The sequence below is a fragment of the Urocampus carinirostris genome, chromosome 16 (genome assembly GCF_059441175.1).
Source record: "Urocampus carinirostris isolate Australia breed hairy pipefish chromosome 16, RoL_Ucar_1.0, whole genome shotgun sequence".
NCBI classification, from domain to species: domain Eukaryota; kingdom Metazoa; phylum Chordata; class Actinopteri; order Syngnathiformes; family Syngnathidae; genus Urocampus; species Urocampus carinirostris.
Genome location: NC_142364.1, coordinates 36,086,220 through 36,104,237, shown reverse-complemented (window position 1 = coordinate 36,104,237; position 18,018 = coordinate 36,086,220). Strand labels below are relative to the sequence as shown.

Below are 18,018 nucleotides of genomic sequence, written 5' to 3'. Positions count from 1 at the left end.
AGAAAGGACCTCACACGTGGTAATCCCCCTTCCAGGATTGACCAGGGTGAATTACCATTAGCATTACTGTACACAGAATAGTAAAATTAGGTAAGATGTTGAAAAAGCGTGACACCAACGACGCCCCCAGCCTGTAAACTAGTCCAGAAAGTCTATGACGGCCACGACGCAGCTTTCCATCTCTGCCAGCGTGTAAATGCAGGGGTTGACATGCTTCAGGTCAAACGCTGGTCCACTGACTCATCTCAAATCGTCCTTCTCCTTCGTATCAGCCAGAAAGGCAGTTGGAAAAAGACAGGACAATACAGTATATGAGGTGGGCATCAATCATAAGCTTTGGAATACAAGTGTGTCTTAAGCTTTGATTTAAAAAAAGTAGGGGTAAAGGAAGTGGGGTAAAGGTGAGACCTGTTTGTTGACGTGGCGGACAATAGTGGATGTATATTTTTCCCACCCTTACCTTTGGAAAGTTACACTTTTTTCCTTGGATTACTTTCAACGGGACCCAGACTCTGCAGGTCTGCATCAAACCTTAAGTACGGGTATCATTTACCGTTCATTTTGCCGGCTGTGATTTTTGGACTGTGTACTTTAATGAAGAACATTCAGTTTTAATCGCGGGACTTAAAGTCAGGTTTGGGTTAATCTTGTGTTTGTGTTACATTTTTTTAATGTGGGTGCATGCGGCCTATATACAGGTGCGGCTTGTGTGAGTACAAAATTGGTTTTCTTCTTAAAATGTGGTGGGTGCAGCTTATAATCAGGTGCGCTCTATAGTCCGGAATTTACGGTACTTTTTTTTTCCTGCTGGTTGGATTACTTTTTGTCTTTTTGCATTCCTGTTTTTTGGGACTTCTGGAGCCATCCCTTGGGGGGGGGGGGATTATGTCATTATTAATGATTGGGGCACCGGCGGCTGCCCCGGTGGCGCCAACAGTCCTGGTCGCTGACTCCTGTACGTTTCCCGGCTTCGACCTGTTTCCGTTTGATCACGTCTCTGCTCCTGCGCCCCGGTAACCTGACCTGCTTTTCCCTCTTTGACACCGCTATCACTCGCAAGAGAAGTGCCACTTCCGCGTCCCGAGCGACCTGCTCCCCACAATCAACGATCACTGGATCGTGGGTGCTTACGTCTCTTTTTAAATAAAAGTAAGAAACTAACGCAATTGGGTTCCCGTCTCCGTTCCTGGTTCCTGACAGATTCAGATTCAGATATACTTTTTTATCATTCTTGTACACATGTAGACAGATTGAAATGTTGATACATTCGACCCACCACATTTCTTACTTGAATGTTCAGATATAAATATGTAGTATTGAGTTGGAGTATTGAAATTCTAAATAATATACTAAATAATTATAGCTATGAGTACTAGATAGATAGATAGATAGATAGATAGATAGATAGATAGATAGATAGATAGATATATACTTTATTCATCCCCGAAGGGAAATTCACACTTCCAGCAGTCTACCCCGTTGTTTATTAACAGATTAACATGATGCCCGAGGGTGCTTGTAGCGGAGTGGATGACGTCACGCCAGTCCAAAAGTTCGACATTCCTGCGGCAGATGGAAATCTTTTCTTTGTGAAAATCCAGGGATACACCACCTCGTGTTAGCAAGTCCGCCTCCTCTCCGATTCCCCCCGGCTTTCATGTCTCTGTTTAGCGACGTTGAAGCCGGATTTCTCCGGGTGGCTCCGGGTGGCTACACGTTAGCGTCCGGAATGCTAAACGTGAGCCACGTTTCCGCAAAACACAGCAACTGCGCTCCCTGTGCGCTTCGATGTTTTCCACCAGCGCTCGATGATCTTATTTGGTCGTGAGTTCGCATTTACCATGATTACGGATGGTACCGAAGACTTATAACGCCGCTAGCCGCTTCGCTAGCTTCGGCTTTTCTTCCACCATGGGCCCCTTCATCACGCCGGCACGAGAATTCCTCAGGGCAAGGAGTTGAAATACACGCATTTCTTGTGCGTTAAAACCCATGTCCATAGGATAGAAGTAATCCATAGTGTAGTTGTCAAAACGGGAAGAAAAAACACCGAAGATAGGAGCAGACAATAAAACAATTGGGCAGCTGCTGGAAAAGGCAGCCGCTCTTGGCAGCGCCGCTTTGATGTACTATACAGTAGTGCAAAGAGTTCAAGAGGAGCAGCTAAACATATGGTCAAAATGGGCTGTCAGGTAAACAAGTCACTATACAATAACAGTTAAGTCAACCACTAAAATATGTCCATATGTTAGAAAACAAATTTACAATAAAATCGCAATGACCCCTCACTGGTGAGGTATTTTCAGAACCAGTCGAGGGATACCCTGGAGTTCTTACCCTAAGTACAGTGTGGACTTTTTCAACTACACACACCAACACAACAATAAGACATACACAGGGCCCAGACAAATGAACGTCTAATTCCTATTTTTCATTTACTGTTCGAATTCAAATTATTTTACTTAAGTTATCTTGATTTAACAAAATTTTATAATTTAGGTTTCTTTTTAATTTTAGATTTGTGTTTAAATTAAAACGTGTACCCTGGCTCAATTTCCCTTCTGAATATGCAACTTTGTTTATTTTGATCACTTTTATTTTTTTCACTTTTTTTAAAAAATTTTTCACTTAGTCTGAGACTCGATCCTAGTCGAGGCTTGTTCTTCTAAACAATCTACCAATCGGCCTATCTGCCCCCGTATATCCTGGCCAAATATTCAACAAGAAATCCAAATTGTATCAAACCAGTCACACCGCTTCCACTTTCACACTCAAAATCCAACTTTTTATTGCTTCACTCACTTCATGATACGGAAATACCAAATTTTACACAGTATCAGAACCACGAAATACAACCAAAACCTTCAGATTTCAGTGGTCGTTGAAATATTACCAAAACTTTCCTATTTCAGCAGTAACTGTCCCCAAAATAGTACCAAAACTTTCCTATTTTAGTACCAAGTAAATCCCAGATTTTACACCTTACTACCATCCTCACATTTCTTATACAATATCCAAACTAATTACCGCCATTTTCCTCCGTTCAATTTAGTAGTCTCCAATTGTGCACAATGTATACTTTAAATAACAAATATTGTGCTTACGTTACAGAACGTGGCCACCAGAGGAAACGGGCAATTTGCAATGTCTGATTTATCAGGTCATCACCTGGGTGGGTGAGGACAGACACATAGGGTTCCGAACCCTGTGATTCTTTTCCTGTGGTCTGTCTTTCCCCCTCAAATCACGTCGGGGTCACCAGAATTATCGGAATTAATGATCAAAATGTGCCGTCTACCAAATTGTTTGAATTAGTTATCTGACTCCATTAACCAAACACAACCTACATTCACCAAACAATTTATGCGCGCTCGTTTCTTGAGGGAAAAATGAACAGGAAAGCCGACATTTCCACACGGGGGCAGATTTATTTTCCCTAACAATTTAACTAAGTGTAGTCCATCTAAAACGGCCGAATTAGAGACGTTGGTGTCTGTGTGAAGCCTTCTTCTAAAATCCTTTAGCTTTCGCTTATTGGCCATCTTTTCCCCACATAATGGTGTGCCGGCTGCTCCCATGGGCGTGCCAAGGAAGCCCAACGTGGGCTCCACAATCAATTAGGAAATTTTGTACTTCTAGGAGTATTTTTAAATCCAAGTCAAGTCAAGTCACATTTATTTGTATAGCCCTTTATCACAAAAATGTCTCAAAGGACTGCACAGGATTAGTTACACCATCTTAAACCGACATGCGGGCAAGGAAAAACTCAAAACCTCAGCGTGAGAAAAAAAGAAAACTTGAGAAGCATTGAGTAAAAGTACACAAACATAGTAAACGTCAGTAAAAGAGAACACTGTGTAACATGTTGAAATTTGTCCGGAAAGTGCATGACAGCAACGACGTCTCAAGCCTGTAAAATAGGCCAAAAAGTCCATAATAGCAACAACGCAGCTTTTCATCTCTACAGGCTGGTCAATGCAGGCGCTGACATGTTTCAGGTGAGGCGCTGGTTCGCTGACTCATCATTGAATCGTCCTTCTCCCTCGTATCACCACCAGCCAGGCAGTCAGAAAAAGACCGGACAATTCAAGATATGAGATGGGCATCAATCATAAGCTATTGAATAGAAGTGTGTTTTAAGTCTAGATTTAAAAACTTCCAATGAGGTTGCAGATCTTATCTCCTCTACATTAGGCAGCATTGAAGTCGTTACTTCGTTACTTAATAAATCCCCTACATGTAAGTACACATCTGTTTGTTTCCGCTAAGGCACATTTACTTTACGCAGTACTCACCCAGGTTCTACCATGATTAACCAACCAACCAGTGACCATATTCAATTTGAGAGGGGAAAAAGTGGTTTACCGATGAAACAGATCGAAAATGTTGCTTAGCCATACAGACTATGAAAACACTAAAGAGAAGGAGCACCCCTGGCCTCACATCAAAAGCAAGTTCCCTTTAAAAAGGATGCAAAACACCAACTACAATATGCAATGTCTCCCTTGTTCGAGTTCATGGCCGAGCTTGTTGTTCTACTTGCAGAGCCTGTTAAGATAAGTATTGAGGCTTTAAATGTGCTACTTGGTGCTACATGTGCTTAATTTATTTATTTGATTTATACATTTTTATTTCATTTTTTTAAAGCTTTATGTTGATTAGTTTAATCTAATTTCAATTTAAATGTATTTTCTTGTTGTTTGGATGACTTTGATAATTTGGTGATCTGATTGGTTGTTTTAAAAATCAATAAATACGACGTCTTGTATTTTTTTCACTAAGTACTTTTTTTATTTTTACTTAAGTAAGTACTTTGATGACTATTTGAGTTATACCATTCTGAAGTAACAGTATTTTTACTTGATAATCCTGTTGAATTCCCCTAAAATCCCAATCCAAAACGTACCGAAACTAAATTGAATGCTGTTGTTGAACTGGGAGCCAGTGCAAGTTAGGTTATTTACTGTAGGAGTGATATGTTCAAACTTTTTTGTCTCAGTCAAAAGTTAGAGCTCAAAAGTTAGCCTTATGTTACGGGTGAAGGAGTCAGCCATAACTAGGGTGCGGGAGCCAGTAGACCAGGGTGGAGTGGGACTAGCTAGGGGGCGGAACTTATTATGTGTCTGAATTGGCTCACCGCGATTAGCATGCCGTTTAGGGCTAGTACTAACCGGACTAGCAGGTTCGCTACAACCCACGATAGCAGTGGTGTCCGCGGCACCTAACATTTTCCTTTTAAACTGCTCTAGCTCACGGACATGTCCCTCTAGAAGGGCTACCTGCCTACGGAAGCGGGAGCAACCTTTACAACAACCCATACTCACTTGTGAGCAGTCGGAAGCCGAACAGCGTCTTAGCAGCCATGGGAGGGGTTGCCCTTCACCAGCGATCAGCAGCAGCGCGCGACTGTAAAACAATTGTGCGCGGCACTTACCTTACGCCAATCGTCCAAGATACTTACCTGAAACTTTTCAACTGTTCGAGATAAAAAAATCTCAGTCCAGAATTCTGCTATAGTGGGAATCTGAATCGATCTCATAGTCGCGACGACGTGAGCAACACAAAAACTCCCCTTGTTCTCTTTTCTATCACGGATGGTGTTATTTGAAAGGAGAATTTTGGATGATTTACCTTCAGCCACTGTTCCAAGTATTTAATTTGACATCCTTAACGCAGTCGGCTTCACAAGAATTACACCAATGGTTTGTGGCTTACCCTGCTTTGTGATCATGTACTCAACTTCATATAATGCTGCAAAGATTGCTTTGTTAAAAGGTACAAATCTAAAAGCAGACAGAGTGGCTGTATAATTGAGTCAGGCTCTCTTCACCCTCAATTCAGCAAGCAACATTCCCCGTCAAGGCAGCTTCTCAAAGTGTTCCTTTTGTTTTGCTTGTGCAAAGCCAGATTTGCTCATCGTGCCATTGAAAATCATGCAGATGGGATGATGACACCAGTCCCGTTCTGTAATACACGAGTATCCATGTCTTACTTATTTGTCCGAGCACTTTCTTTTTCTGCTAGACATTCTATGGATAGAAATATGAAGATAGTAATTACACAACAACATCCTAAAATGAAATTCACCCGCTGGATTAATCCTGAGTGAGGTTAATTTTGCGCAACACAGATTCGCCAAGCAATGTGACATGATCCTTTGCAGCCACTGATGGCCATTTGGGGCACATAGTTGTATAGCCATAATAAGTCAGTGTGTCACGGATTATAAAGACTGACTCTTAAAACCCCAAGGGTTTGATCGAACCAGGTTAAGAACCTCTGATATAAGTTATTGTTGTGGAAAATAGACTTGCATTTGTAGAATAGAGTTGCATACATTTAGAAATGTAGAAAGACAGTAGTGAGGGAATGTTGACATCATTTTGAGAAAGTCCTTGGCAAGACAGTTGAGTTTCCCTAAAAAGGGATGAGACCTGCAAGGTCCCTCTGAGCAAACTGAGGCGAACAACATGTCCTAATAAGGGTACGACAACATCTTCTTTGTTGAGACGTCAGCTCTCCGCCGCCTCTTGGGTTGTACTCAAATTGAAGCTATAAAAGAATTGTTATGTCTTGAGTTCTCTGAGTTCTTTGGGATGACGAAATAAAGAGCTCCCCCTCATGGCAAGCCTCACGTACGTGCTTGAGAACTACCGAGGAAGAAGTTAAGTAAACACTCTATGAATGTACCGTCTGTGCCTGCCTTGAATCTTCTACAATCCTACTACAACCCTACTACATACCCAACAATGGGTAGCAGGTAAATAGATCTTTTTTTCAATTTTAGTCAAGGAAAGATTATGACAATTCAAAATGTTAATAACACAGGAAGTTGTGGCTGGAGGGGAAATATGAATGACATTCATCGAGCTTAATGAATTTTTACCAAGTGGGTCATCTTTTTAGCTCAAGGTTTTGGGCTGTTAGAAAAGCCGCGCTAATTTAGTAGATTATCACAACATGTAAACATGATTGATTGATTCTAATTTGTGCCATAAACTACAAGAAAGCCTTCTTCAAATGACAATGGAATCTCTGTGAGAGGGATACCTACCAAAAGATTTTCAACTTTTTTCACCAAATCTGCACTAAATATAGAAAATTTAGAAGATTTCAAACCTGGAAAAGCAAAAATTATGATTCTAGGATGCATGGTTCAAAAGTTATTGGCATTATTAAATGATGCTTTTTTTGAGCGTTTCAGGCGGAGATGAGCTCAAAAAAGCGCTTCACCAAATCTGCACTAAACCCTAACCTTAACCCTAAAAGGCACCACGTACGAACAAAATCTACTCGCTGTGATGGTGGCAAAGCTAATGAAAAATGACAAGACAATCGAGTCCTCTTTTGAAATGGACACGTTTTACAAGCTGGACGAAATATTCCTGTGATGGTTCCAGGTCTTCGACGACTTGTTGGACGATGCTGTCGATTCTTTATCTGTGGCGGGTGAGAGCTTGGAGATTGTGGAAAGATTCCCCTACCTCGGCTGCGTAGTTCACCATTCCACTTAATGCAAGACTGAGGACTTGACGGAGTGATGAACTCGCTGAACAAGACCGTGTGGCGCTCTCCTTGTCTGGGACAAAAGTATGCGTGTTCAGGTCCTTGGTGTTATCGACCTTGCTTTACTCTAGTGAAGCCTTGTCGCTCACCGAGGGTCGGAAGCGTAGACTGGACTCCTTTGTGACAAGGTCCCCTCGGCGAATCAACAGGTACCGAAGGAATGACTACGTGTCAAACCAAGAGGGCGCATATTCGGTTAGATAGTTAGATACTTTATTCATCCCCGTAGGGAAATTCACACATCCATGGGGGAGCTGCATTGTTGCTGTCATGGACTTTTTCAACAATTTTACTGGCTTGAGGTATTTGCTGTCATGCACTTTCCAGATTTTTTTTTTTCATATAACTTGTTTTTTTCTTATTAATGCTGACCATGCTTTGTGTTTTGTTACCCAATCAAAAATCTATTGTACCATGGTCATCCCGGAAGGGGGATTACCACTTGTGAGGCCCCTTCTCAAGGTTTCTCATTTTCCTCATGCTGAAGTTTTTCCTTGCCCACATTTTGGTTTAATCAAGGCATGGTTTAATTTAAACCTCTGCCGTCCTTTGAACATTTTGTGATTAAGGATTGCACAAATTTGACTTGACTGACAGACCTTCCCAAGTCTATGGGCCAAGTCAAGTCATTTTTATTTGTATAGCCCTTAAACACCGGAAGTCTCAAAGGGCTGCACAATGGTCAAATAATACAATAGAAACATGTCCACTTTATGCATGGTGGAAAACCATTTCTAACAGTGATGCATTCGTAAAGTGAAAGGTTTTCCTAAAAACTGTTCAACTTGTTAAAACCAGTAAACATTGGATTCAATTTGGCCCTTTACACATCTTTTGTTTTGCCTCATTAATATTGGAGGGTGGTTCAAATGTGGAGTTGCAGGACGGGCACAGAGCTGGACAGCCCGACAACTGTAGCTGAGAGACGGGCACTGAAAAAGCTGCGGTCAATCATGGACAATTCATCACATCCAATACCCAGCATCATCTCTAAACGGAAGAGCACCTTCAGTGACAGACTGCTGTCACAGTCTTGTTCTACGGACAGACTGAAGAGATCATTTTTTCCTCATGCCATGAGGCTCTTTAACTCCACCCAGGGGAGTAAAAGCCCACATTAAACCCCACATTTGCATATTACCGTGTTTTTATTACAGTGTGTATTTTATGTAGCACGGTTTAAATACTCTGTCAACACGTTACATTGGGTATTTATGTATTATATTCCTTTTACTATATTATTTTATTTTCAACACAAGGATACTGGAAGTGTGAATTTCCCTATGGGAATGAGTAAAGTATCTATATATCTATCTCTCTAGACAAGCAAATCAGTGACTGAAACAGCATGACCTGGCCATTTTGTTTACTTATTTGATACATTTACAAACAAAAGATATTGACAAAAGAACTAGTTGGCAACATTTTCCTTTTAAATAATAATTTGAGAATTGTAAGTTGGTTTAGATCTAATTTTAGGAAATTATGCCTTTATCAGTTGTGTGAAAGTGTGGTCTCAATGGAGTGATTCTTGCTTTGTTACTTTGACTGACTTTTTTATTTTTATTTTTTGGACTTGACTGTAGTACATGTGTTGTGATTTTATGATAAGCATTCCTTCCCGCATCAAGAACAATTCCTGGGTTTCATTGAATACCAACTTTGAATTAACCTTTACTAACCCAGACGTGTAGAAGTATGGATGTTTATAAGTGAATATGGACCTGGTTCAGAAAGAAGTTCCGAGAAAGGAATTCTAGAAGGTTTTGTCCGAATGTGTGGCAATTGCGAAAGAGGGTTGGAAAGTGGTAATACTAGGTGACCTGAATGCTAGAGTGGGTGATGGAAAGGTTGAAAATGTGATAGATAGAGAGATAGATACTTTATTCATCCCCATAGGGAAATTCACACTTCCAGCAGTCTACCCCGTTGTTTATTAACAGATTAACATGATGCACTAGGGGTGCTTGTAGCTGAGTGGATAACAGATATAGAGTACGAGGAAGAAATGAGAGTGGGAAAGAAATTGAGAAGTTGATTATGTGTGGAAAATTAGTTGGTGGTTGCAAATACATTGTTTAAAAAGAGGGACGTGAATAAGTATACCTTTGTGAGAGTGGATGGTGGTGAGATGGAGGACAGAGCACTGATTGATTATGTAGTGGTTAGGAAAGGGATGCTAGGTAGATTGTTCGATGTGTATGTTTACAGAGGTGAAATAAGTGGTATGTCTGATCATTTTTATGTGGAAGGAAAACTGAGAATATATGTATCGTGGAGGGCTAGTTACAGGAAGAGTGAGGGTAGAGGTGGAAATGTCAGAGTTGTATAAGGCAGAAAAGGAGAGAGAGTTTAAAGAGAGGATAGGGGAAGATTATGAACGGATTAGCAGAAGAGGAGAGTGTGGAAAGAGTGGTTTAAAGAGGCAGTGTTGAAGAGTACGAAAGTGGTTTAAAGAGGCAGTGTTGAGGAGTACGAAAAAAGTGCGTGGAATAAGAAAAGTTGGTTGAGGTATTAGGAAGGGAGGTGAAAGTTTAAATGATGAGGTCTCAGAGGCTGTGACAGAGAAGACATGTGCATTTGAGGAGTGGCTGCAAGATAAGAATGGTGATGCGTATGAAAGGTGTAAAGTGAAGAAAAGGTTGGTATAAGTGGTAGTGGAAGCCGCGAAAAGGAAAGCAAATGATGAATGGTGTCGAAAGATAGGATTGAACTCTGAGGAAAGAAGAAAAGTGTTCTGGAAATAAATGAAAAAAGTAAGAAAGAGAAAGTCTGGAAAGGAAGAGAAAGTGAAAGATGGGGACAGTAGATTGCTGATTAATGGTAGTGCAGTCAGGACGAGATGGGCAGAGTATTTTGAGGTGTTGCTGAATGTGGAGAATGGGAGGGACGTGACAGTCAAGGCGATGGGTGGTTTGAGGAGAATGCCCGTGCTGGGTTATTAAAATGTGGAGGCTGTTGGAACATGGGAAGTGCAAAAGGCAGTGAAAGAAATGAAGAAGGTAGGGCGCCAGGGTTGGATGGTTGTCCTGCTGACTGCTTGAAGAAAGGTGGCACGGCTATGATTGACTGGTTAGTATGCTTGTTGAATGTATGCTTTTTAAGTGGTGCGGTTCATGTTGATTGGTGTAGTGCATGTATGGTGCCACTGTATAAGGGTAAAGGTGATAAGTATGAATGTAGCAATTCGAGAGGTATCAGTTTGTTGTCTGTGTCGGGTAAGCTGTATGGAAGTCTTTATTAAGAGAGTGAGAGGAAGAACAGATGAGGTGGTGCAGAGTTGTTTTAGGAAAGTAAGAGGACGACAGGTGTGTGAGAAATATTTTTGCCAAAGGTATTATCCTCCAATTAAAATCATAGACCATGCTACTGCAACTCTGCACAGGACATGAGCAGTAGAAAATCGATGGATGGATTTAAACAAACGATAATTTTTTTTCAAACCCATAACTGCGAGCTAGATTTGCGAGTCAGATGTTAGCATCAAAAGAGCCACATCTGGCTTGCGAGCCATAGGTTCCCGACCACTGATCTAGAGGGACAAAACAATCACCAACTTGGGTGCCAAGGTGCTTGTTTGGGTGTTTGGGCATTTTTTGCTACTTTTGCCTTTTCTCTGTTTTTGTGTATGTGTTTGTCCTGCTGTCGGTCACCCCTCTCGAGGGATATGACAAGGATAGATAGAAATTTAGTGATCCATTCGTCGTGACATTGGCAAGTTTAAGGTACGTAGGTAAGCAGGTAGGTAGGTAGGTAAGCACCAAGGTAGTTTATGTTTCTTGATGGCAACAGACACCTGGTCATACAAATCCTCCCTCCGCATTGTTCCCTTCAGGGACTCCATGGTCAAAATCTCCTGTTAGCTCAAAACTGTCATTTATTCGTCGGATAATAATTAGGATCTACGCTGTGTATTTGATATCATTACTTTCATCCAGTGCAAATGAACATAACTGAAACAACTCTGCCTTTTTGTTTAGTTGGCTAGCTATATGTTCATCAATTAGTTCCACACGGCGAGTCAGAGTCCTACGCGACAAACTGATATTTTAAAACTTGCCTCGACATTTTGGGCACCGAACACATGCAGTCTCCACCATGCAGTCTTTTAAAATTCACCTTCAGAGAAAGGCTTGCCAGCGTTTTCTAGTTTGAATGCCAGCAAAAAAGCTGAAACACAGTTTGTCGGTGAAAAGTTTTGCTGGGTCAGTAAATTGTCTCAGCCGTAGCTGCCTGTTTTTGCGCCGACAGCTTGCTGGTGTAATTGGCATGCTTCGTAGCAGAGTGACAGCTAATATTGTACTCCTTTATATCCACCTTTGTCTGCCGTGTCCACAAGGCCTTAAAAAATAGTTTAGAATAAATATTTTTGCTGAGTGTCCGTAAATTTCCCAAACTATCCCGCTTTCATTCCGGTTCCATTGGGAGTCACGAAGGGCCTTTGATTAAACTTCTTTGAAAAAATATTTTGTTGTCTATTCTGTATCAAACATTTGAGACTCACTGTCGACTTTTCTTCTTTGATAAACTTATGTTTGTTTTTTGAAGGGGGAAAGCTTTACCGTGGGAACCGAGAAGGATAGTGCTTCTGGGAACAGCTTAACCAGGAAGAAAAGAGGGGGAAACTGCTTAAGAGCGCCATCTCTTGGGGAAATGTGGGCATTACAGGGGAAAGTAAATGAACAAGGTTTACCAGTAATGATATTATTAATTTTATACTTTGATATAACTCTGAGATGTTTGGCGGGCTGGATTAAAAAGCCCAACCGGCCGTATATGGCCCATGTTTGGGCAAGGGTAAGGAGCTTAAACATAACTTTTGGTTCCAAAATAGGATTGGGGCTAGGGTTGCAGCAAGAGTTAACTTCAGGCTTAGGGTTAAGAGCTAGGGTTTGAGCTCTATGTTAAAGTTATTATTTTGAAGGGTTCGAAAAAAGTTAGAGCTAGGTTTACAGTTTGAAACAGAGTTAAGGCTAGGGTTACAGCAAGGGTTAGGTATAGGTTTAGGATCAGGAGCTAGGGTTTGGGCAGCAAATTAAAGTTTGAAACCAATTTAATGGTGCCGCTAATAGGTTTGGGCAAGAGTTTAGGTTTAAAACTAAGGTTTAGGCTCCCAGATTTTTGATCGGCACTGGGTGTCTTGTATTAATGCAGGGGTGTCAAACGCAACTGCTCAGAGGGCTAAAACTCAAACCACACCTTTGGTCCCGGGCCCAACAGGATAAATATTAACTACCGTAAATTCCGGACTATAAGCCGCACCCCCCACATTTCGGGAGGAAAATCGATTTATTACACATACAAGCCGCACCGGTATATTAGCCGCATGCACCCACATTAAGAAAAGTAGTCCTCTTCAATTTATCAATTTAAATGGGGAGAACCTGTATAACTTTTTATTTCTCTGTCATTTACTCATTATCAGTCATAATGCCTTACAGCTCTAAGCTGGGACACCTGTTTTCGGTGAAGAGGCTGAGACAGAGGGGTTTGGGGTTTTTAAGGGTTATTGTTCTATCTTCGTTATTCATTATCCATTACCCTTTATCGGCCACTTCATAATACGCTACAAAGCCTAGGAGCCAGGACGCTTACTCTCAGCCAAAAGGCCAAGCTAAGGTCCTAGCCCTAAAACCTTGCTGCGAGCATTGCAAATGCACCGTTCCCATCCGACACGGTCTGCAACCCACAGTTGGCGTATCGAACGGAGAATGATACCGGTGTTTATCATTTAATGCAGACCTGTACCAGTAGAAAGTAATCCAAGGAAAAAAAAGTGTATATTTCCAAAGGGTGGGAAAAATATATATCCACCTTTGTCTGCCGTGTCCACAAACACTCACCTTTACTGGTCCCTACTTCCCAGAATCCCCCGCGTCTGTTACGCCCCTTCTTTTTAATTGGTCAGTGCAAGACTTATCAGAATAAGTGTCCAAAATAAATACAAATAAATACATGACAAAAATATACTGTTGCAAATACATATTATACATGGTTACACATATTCACAAAGACAGATGGTACACAGAGAGATATTTCAAAGCTTTAATAATAATAATATAACTTTCATCCCAAACCGGGCCTGTGAAAGGTACCACCACGCTACTCCTAACACGCTCGCAGGGATCGAAGCGTAGCTGTTAAAAAAAGCAATGCCGCAATTATGAAATTCAAGGTAAGCCGTCCTCATTTTGCTCCTCATTCTTGACGTCTTCAAGGGCGTCTTCCTCACATTTGAAACGAATCTCTATCCTCTGTCATACGGACAATTCGATCATAGTCCAAGAGGATGCAGTTTACCTCAGCGCACAATTCCACCGGTCTAAATTCTACCTTTTGTACTCGAGTGCCACTGGTGGACTCGTTAGAAAAATTACTTAAATAAGCCGCTTCACTGAATAAGCCGCAGGGCTGAACATTTGGGAAAAAAAGTAGCGGATTATAGTCCGGAATTTACGGTAAATACAATAAACCATGACTTTAAAAAAACGACAACAAAAAACCAACATAAATATGAATTTAAAACGGACAGGAATATTATTCTAGCATTAACAAACTCAAACATTAAATAACTTAAACCTTGCTCTCTATAAAAATATCACCGGTCAAAATCTACAAATTCAAAATATGGGAAAAAAGGAAATATAAATAAAATTTGTGCTTTTCCCCAAAAAGGTGTGCTTTTAACATAAATATGGATTCAAAACAGACGGGAAAATTATTTCAGAATAAACAAACAAACATTAAATCATTTAAAATACTTTGCTCTCGGTAAAAATATCTCCTGTCAAAACTATACAAATTCAAAATGTGAAAACAATGGAAATATAAATCAAATTTTTGCTTAGACTTTGGGTTTTAGTTTGGTGAAAAACATCTGCTGGGTCTTCATATTCTTGACCTCTTCAACTTTTCCCACTTCTTCTGCCGTGTTCAGTTGTTTCATCTTATCCCGATGTTTTGTCTCGTAGTGCGGTTTAAAATTATATTCTTTAAATACAGCCACATTAGCACATAGTTTTGCCAGCCATTTCAGTAAACAGTAAATTCAGCCTCCTATCAGTTTTGAAAGGCTCCGTTTTACGAATCAAGTTTTTGCTTGGTCATTGTGAGGGTTTAGCATCCGCGTAATACACAGTAACAGAAAACGTCAACCTACTTTTCTCAGTTTAGCCTTCCATTACATTGTGATAGATAGAAATTATCTGCTTCCTGACACTAGAGACTCACTATAACTGCACCTCCCGGTCTTATTTTTCAACTGGCCGACTTTGTGTGTGACTGTGATAGGCTGATGTATGCGGTCAGTCAAACAGCAGGGCAGGCGCACATGTGTCCACCAAAACAAACTGCGATGCATGGTGACAGCTGGTATTTCAGCGGCTCGTTATACAGAAGACTATTTCATCACTTATCTGACGCAGAGAATAGTCGTAAGAGAGCGAACTATTGTGTCCGTGGATTGTTATCGGGCCCGGGAAAGGACTGAGGCGGCATCAGGAATGGAGGCAATAGGGGTGAGGCAGGTCTGGCCTAGTGTTCTGGCTGCGTGACAAGGGATTACTGTATAAGGAGCAAATCGGCCAATTGACATGATAATTTGTTCAACGGAAAACATAAAAAGATGTAAAAAAAAAAAAAAAAAAAAAAAGCAGAGCCTTTTAAATAGAGGCTTGTACTTTTATTACACAAGTGTCATACACTGAAATGCATAGAAGTATACCTTTTGCAGATTACGCCCATTCTTAATGTTAAATTAGTACTGCTATCCATCTAAGTTGGAAAAAAAGTCACAATGGATGAGACTTCAATTAATTATAGCAAAAAAACAACAACAAACAAAGAGGTTAAGGAGCTTGAGTATTTGAATACATCTACAGCTTATTGTGATGTGTTTATTATATGTTGTAATATGTATGTATGACTTATCACAGAACCTCCTAGCTAATGGCAGAGCTGAGCAAAATTAGGTGTTATCAGTGTTGAATAAGAGAGAACGGTCGTTACATACATACGCGTGAACACAGAGACAGTAGTTGTGTTTTTTGCAAAAAACAAGACATAACCTATTCAGTATGGCTTATTCATTTTAACCGTTAGTTCTGGTATTAAGGCAAAGAGGACTAACTAGTTGGTAGTAAGGGGAAAATATACACAATAAACAAACCGATGGATGAAACCATTTACTTTGTGTGCTACATGAGCTACCACAGGCTGATACTTCATGTGATGTTCTGTCGCTTTTGAACAACCACAAATAATCATGAAATAAATAAAACAAAATGTGCTGTTTTTTAGGAAAGTTGACATGTTCAACAAAAGGAAGACTCAAAAGTAAAAGGAAGGAAAAAAAAAACAGAACAAAACGGTAGAACTCTTACAAATCTCCATACCATTAAAGGGAAACTTATTCATGCTATTCACTTTGCTAAGAATAAATCATATTTGACAATCAATAGATCTATTATTCAATATAATAATAAGCTTTGTAATCTAGCAAGAGATTAATGTGTGATTCAACTGGAAGGCACATCAATAAGGCTTTTAAAAGTGTTGCAAAGCATTCTATGTGCTTCTCTCTAAATATTGGAGGAAAGAAGCAAGCTACTTATTTATTGAGGCTTTGCAAACATTAAAACTGTCCATTAAAAGTTATTACAAGTGTGACCATTCCCTGACACGTTAGAAGATGGTGCACTAATGCTTCTTTTTTGGTACAGTAATCAAACCGTTTTCAGATACTGACATTTTCATGTGTGAATCAAATTAGAGATACATTAAAAATGCTGACATTTTAGTAACAATAATAAAAAAAGAGTAGGTTTAGTTAAAAAAAAAACCCACCCTTCATTCACCCTACTGAAACTATTTCCCCTCACAAGGCCCTTTCTGAAATGGTATTCACTGTACTCTGTTTAACTGAAATGTGCAAACAAAGCTTGCAGTTTTGTCGATTAATGTGAGAAGTGAATTATTGTTACTTTTGTTGCCTTTTAAGAATAGAACGTTAGGACACTCTGGTGGTTGCCTCGCACTAGAAGGATGGGTGGAAGATCATTGGACAGCACTTCCAGCCAGGCCATATACAAAGCACTGGAGACTGCACCTTTCCTTGCCAACGGCAAGCTCCTGATGAAAACAAACAAACATGCGAATGAGGTTTTAAGATGATGCATTGCACAAAGTAAACCCTGGTTAAGAACAATTTTCTTTATAAAACATTGTTTTTCCATCCATCCATCTATCCTCACTGTGAGTTGCTTGAGCCACGAACTGGTTGCCTGTCAATTACAAGGCATACAGAGACATTGAACCGTTCACAAGCTCACTCATACCTACGTATTTCGAATTATAAATAGACTTGCCACGCATGTTTTTGGAAAGTGGAAAGAAAGCAAAGTGCCCGGAGGAAACCCTTTTAGGGAGAACAAGCAAACCCCGCAAAGGTAGGCTAGTAGTAATAGTTGAACACGGGACCTTCGAACTATTAGGGAGACGTGATAACCAGTCGCAGTGCCACCCTATAGGATTTACTTAATTCAAGGGTGGTAAACCTTTTTCATGGCCAAATTCAAGAAATCTTTAAAAACTTTTAAAGCTAATTTTCTTGTTTCTCCAGTGCCATTAAAAGAAGAAATTAAGGTTAAGTTTCAAACCATTACCCCAACCTTATTTCAGAACCCTACAATTGGTTTAAACCCTAACTTGAAGCCCAAACCCTAGCTCCTAGCCCTGCATCCAACCCTAGCTGTAACCCTAGCCCTGTTTCAAACTGTAACCCTAAATCTAAACTTATTTTGAAAACCTACATTCCGTTTAGAACCCTAATATGGAGCTTAAACCGAATTCCTAAGCCTACAATTGACCCTAGCAGTAACCCTAGGCCCGACCTCATTTTAGGACCCTAAATTCAGTTTAACCCTAGCCCTCTTTTTTCCTTTTTTGTATCTTGTTTCCCCAGCTTTTAAGTACTTTTTATCTTTATTTCTGTTGTTTTCCATTTCCCTTTTTGTTTTAGTTTTTCTTCTCTTGTTTCTTTTTTCCTAGCTTCTTACTTTTTGTATTGCTTTTTCTTGTTTGTTCTCTATTTTCCCTCGGCATTTTTTCTTTTGTTTATTGGGCTAGCATATGCAACTTTGGGATAAGTGGGGTATTGCACTTATGTCTTTCATCTGCACCTCAACTGGGTTTTCAGGCCTTGTGTTATTATTATTTATATTTTTACAGAGGGTGTCGGCTGGATAAAATGCAACAGTGGACTAACTGCCATAGTTTGGATACCCTGCTTGAGTTGTGAGTCTAAGTAAAACACTTGTAGGAAGCAGATGTTGTTTTGTTTACAGCAGGCATGGGTAAACTACAGCCTACCGGTTAGGCTTATGAATGAGGCCTGCCAAACGGAAATAGTAGAAATGTAATGTTCAAAAAGCGCTTTCACTTGTAATGTTATTC

At 40.3% G+C, this 18,018-nt stretch overlaps 1 protein-coding gene across 2 annotated transcripts in view; it reads right to left on the bottom strand.

The window, feature by feature from the left end:
- Positions 1–15,232: 15,232 nt before the first annotated feature.
- The window catches only part of LOC148351212 (solute carrier family 12 member 2-like), a 138,375-nt gene continuing 135,589 nt past the window's right edge, over positions 15,233–18,018 (bottom strand). For both annotated transcript variants that reach the window (XM_088319940.1, XM_088319939.1), the window contains one exon: positions 15,233–16,695. In XM_088319940.1, the coding sequence (XP_088176066.1) occupies positions 16,560–16,695 (136 nt within the window). In that variant the 3' untranslated portion in view covers positions 15,233–16,559. The remainder of the gene's footprint in view (positions 16,696–18,018) is intronic.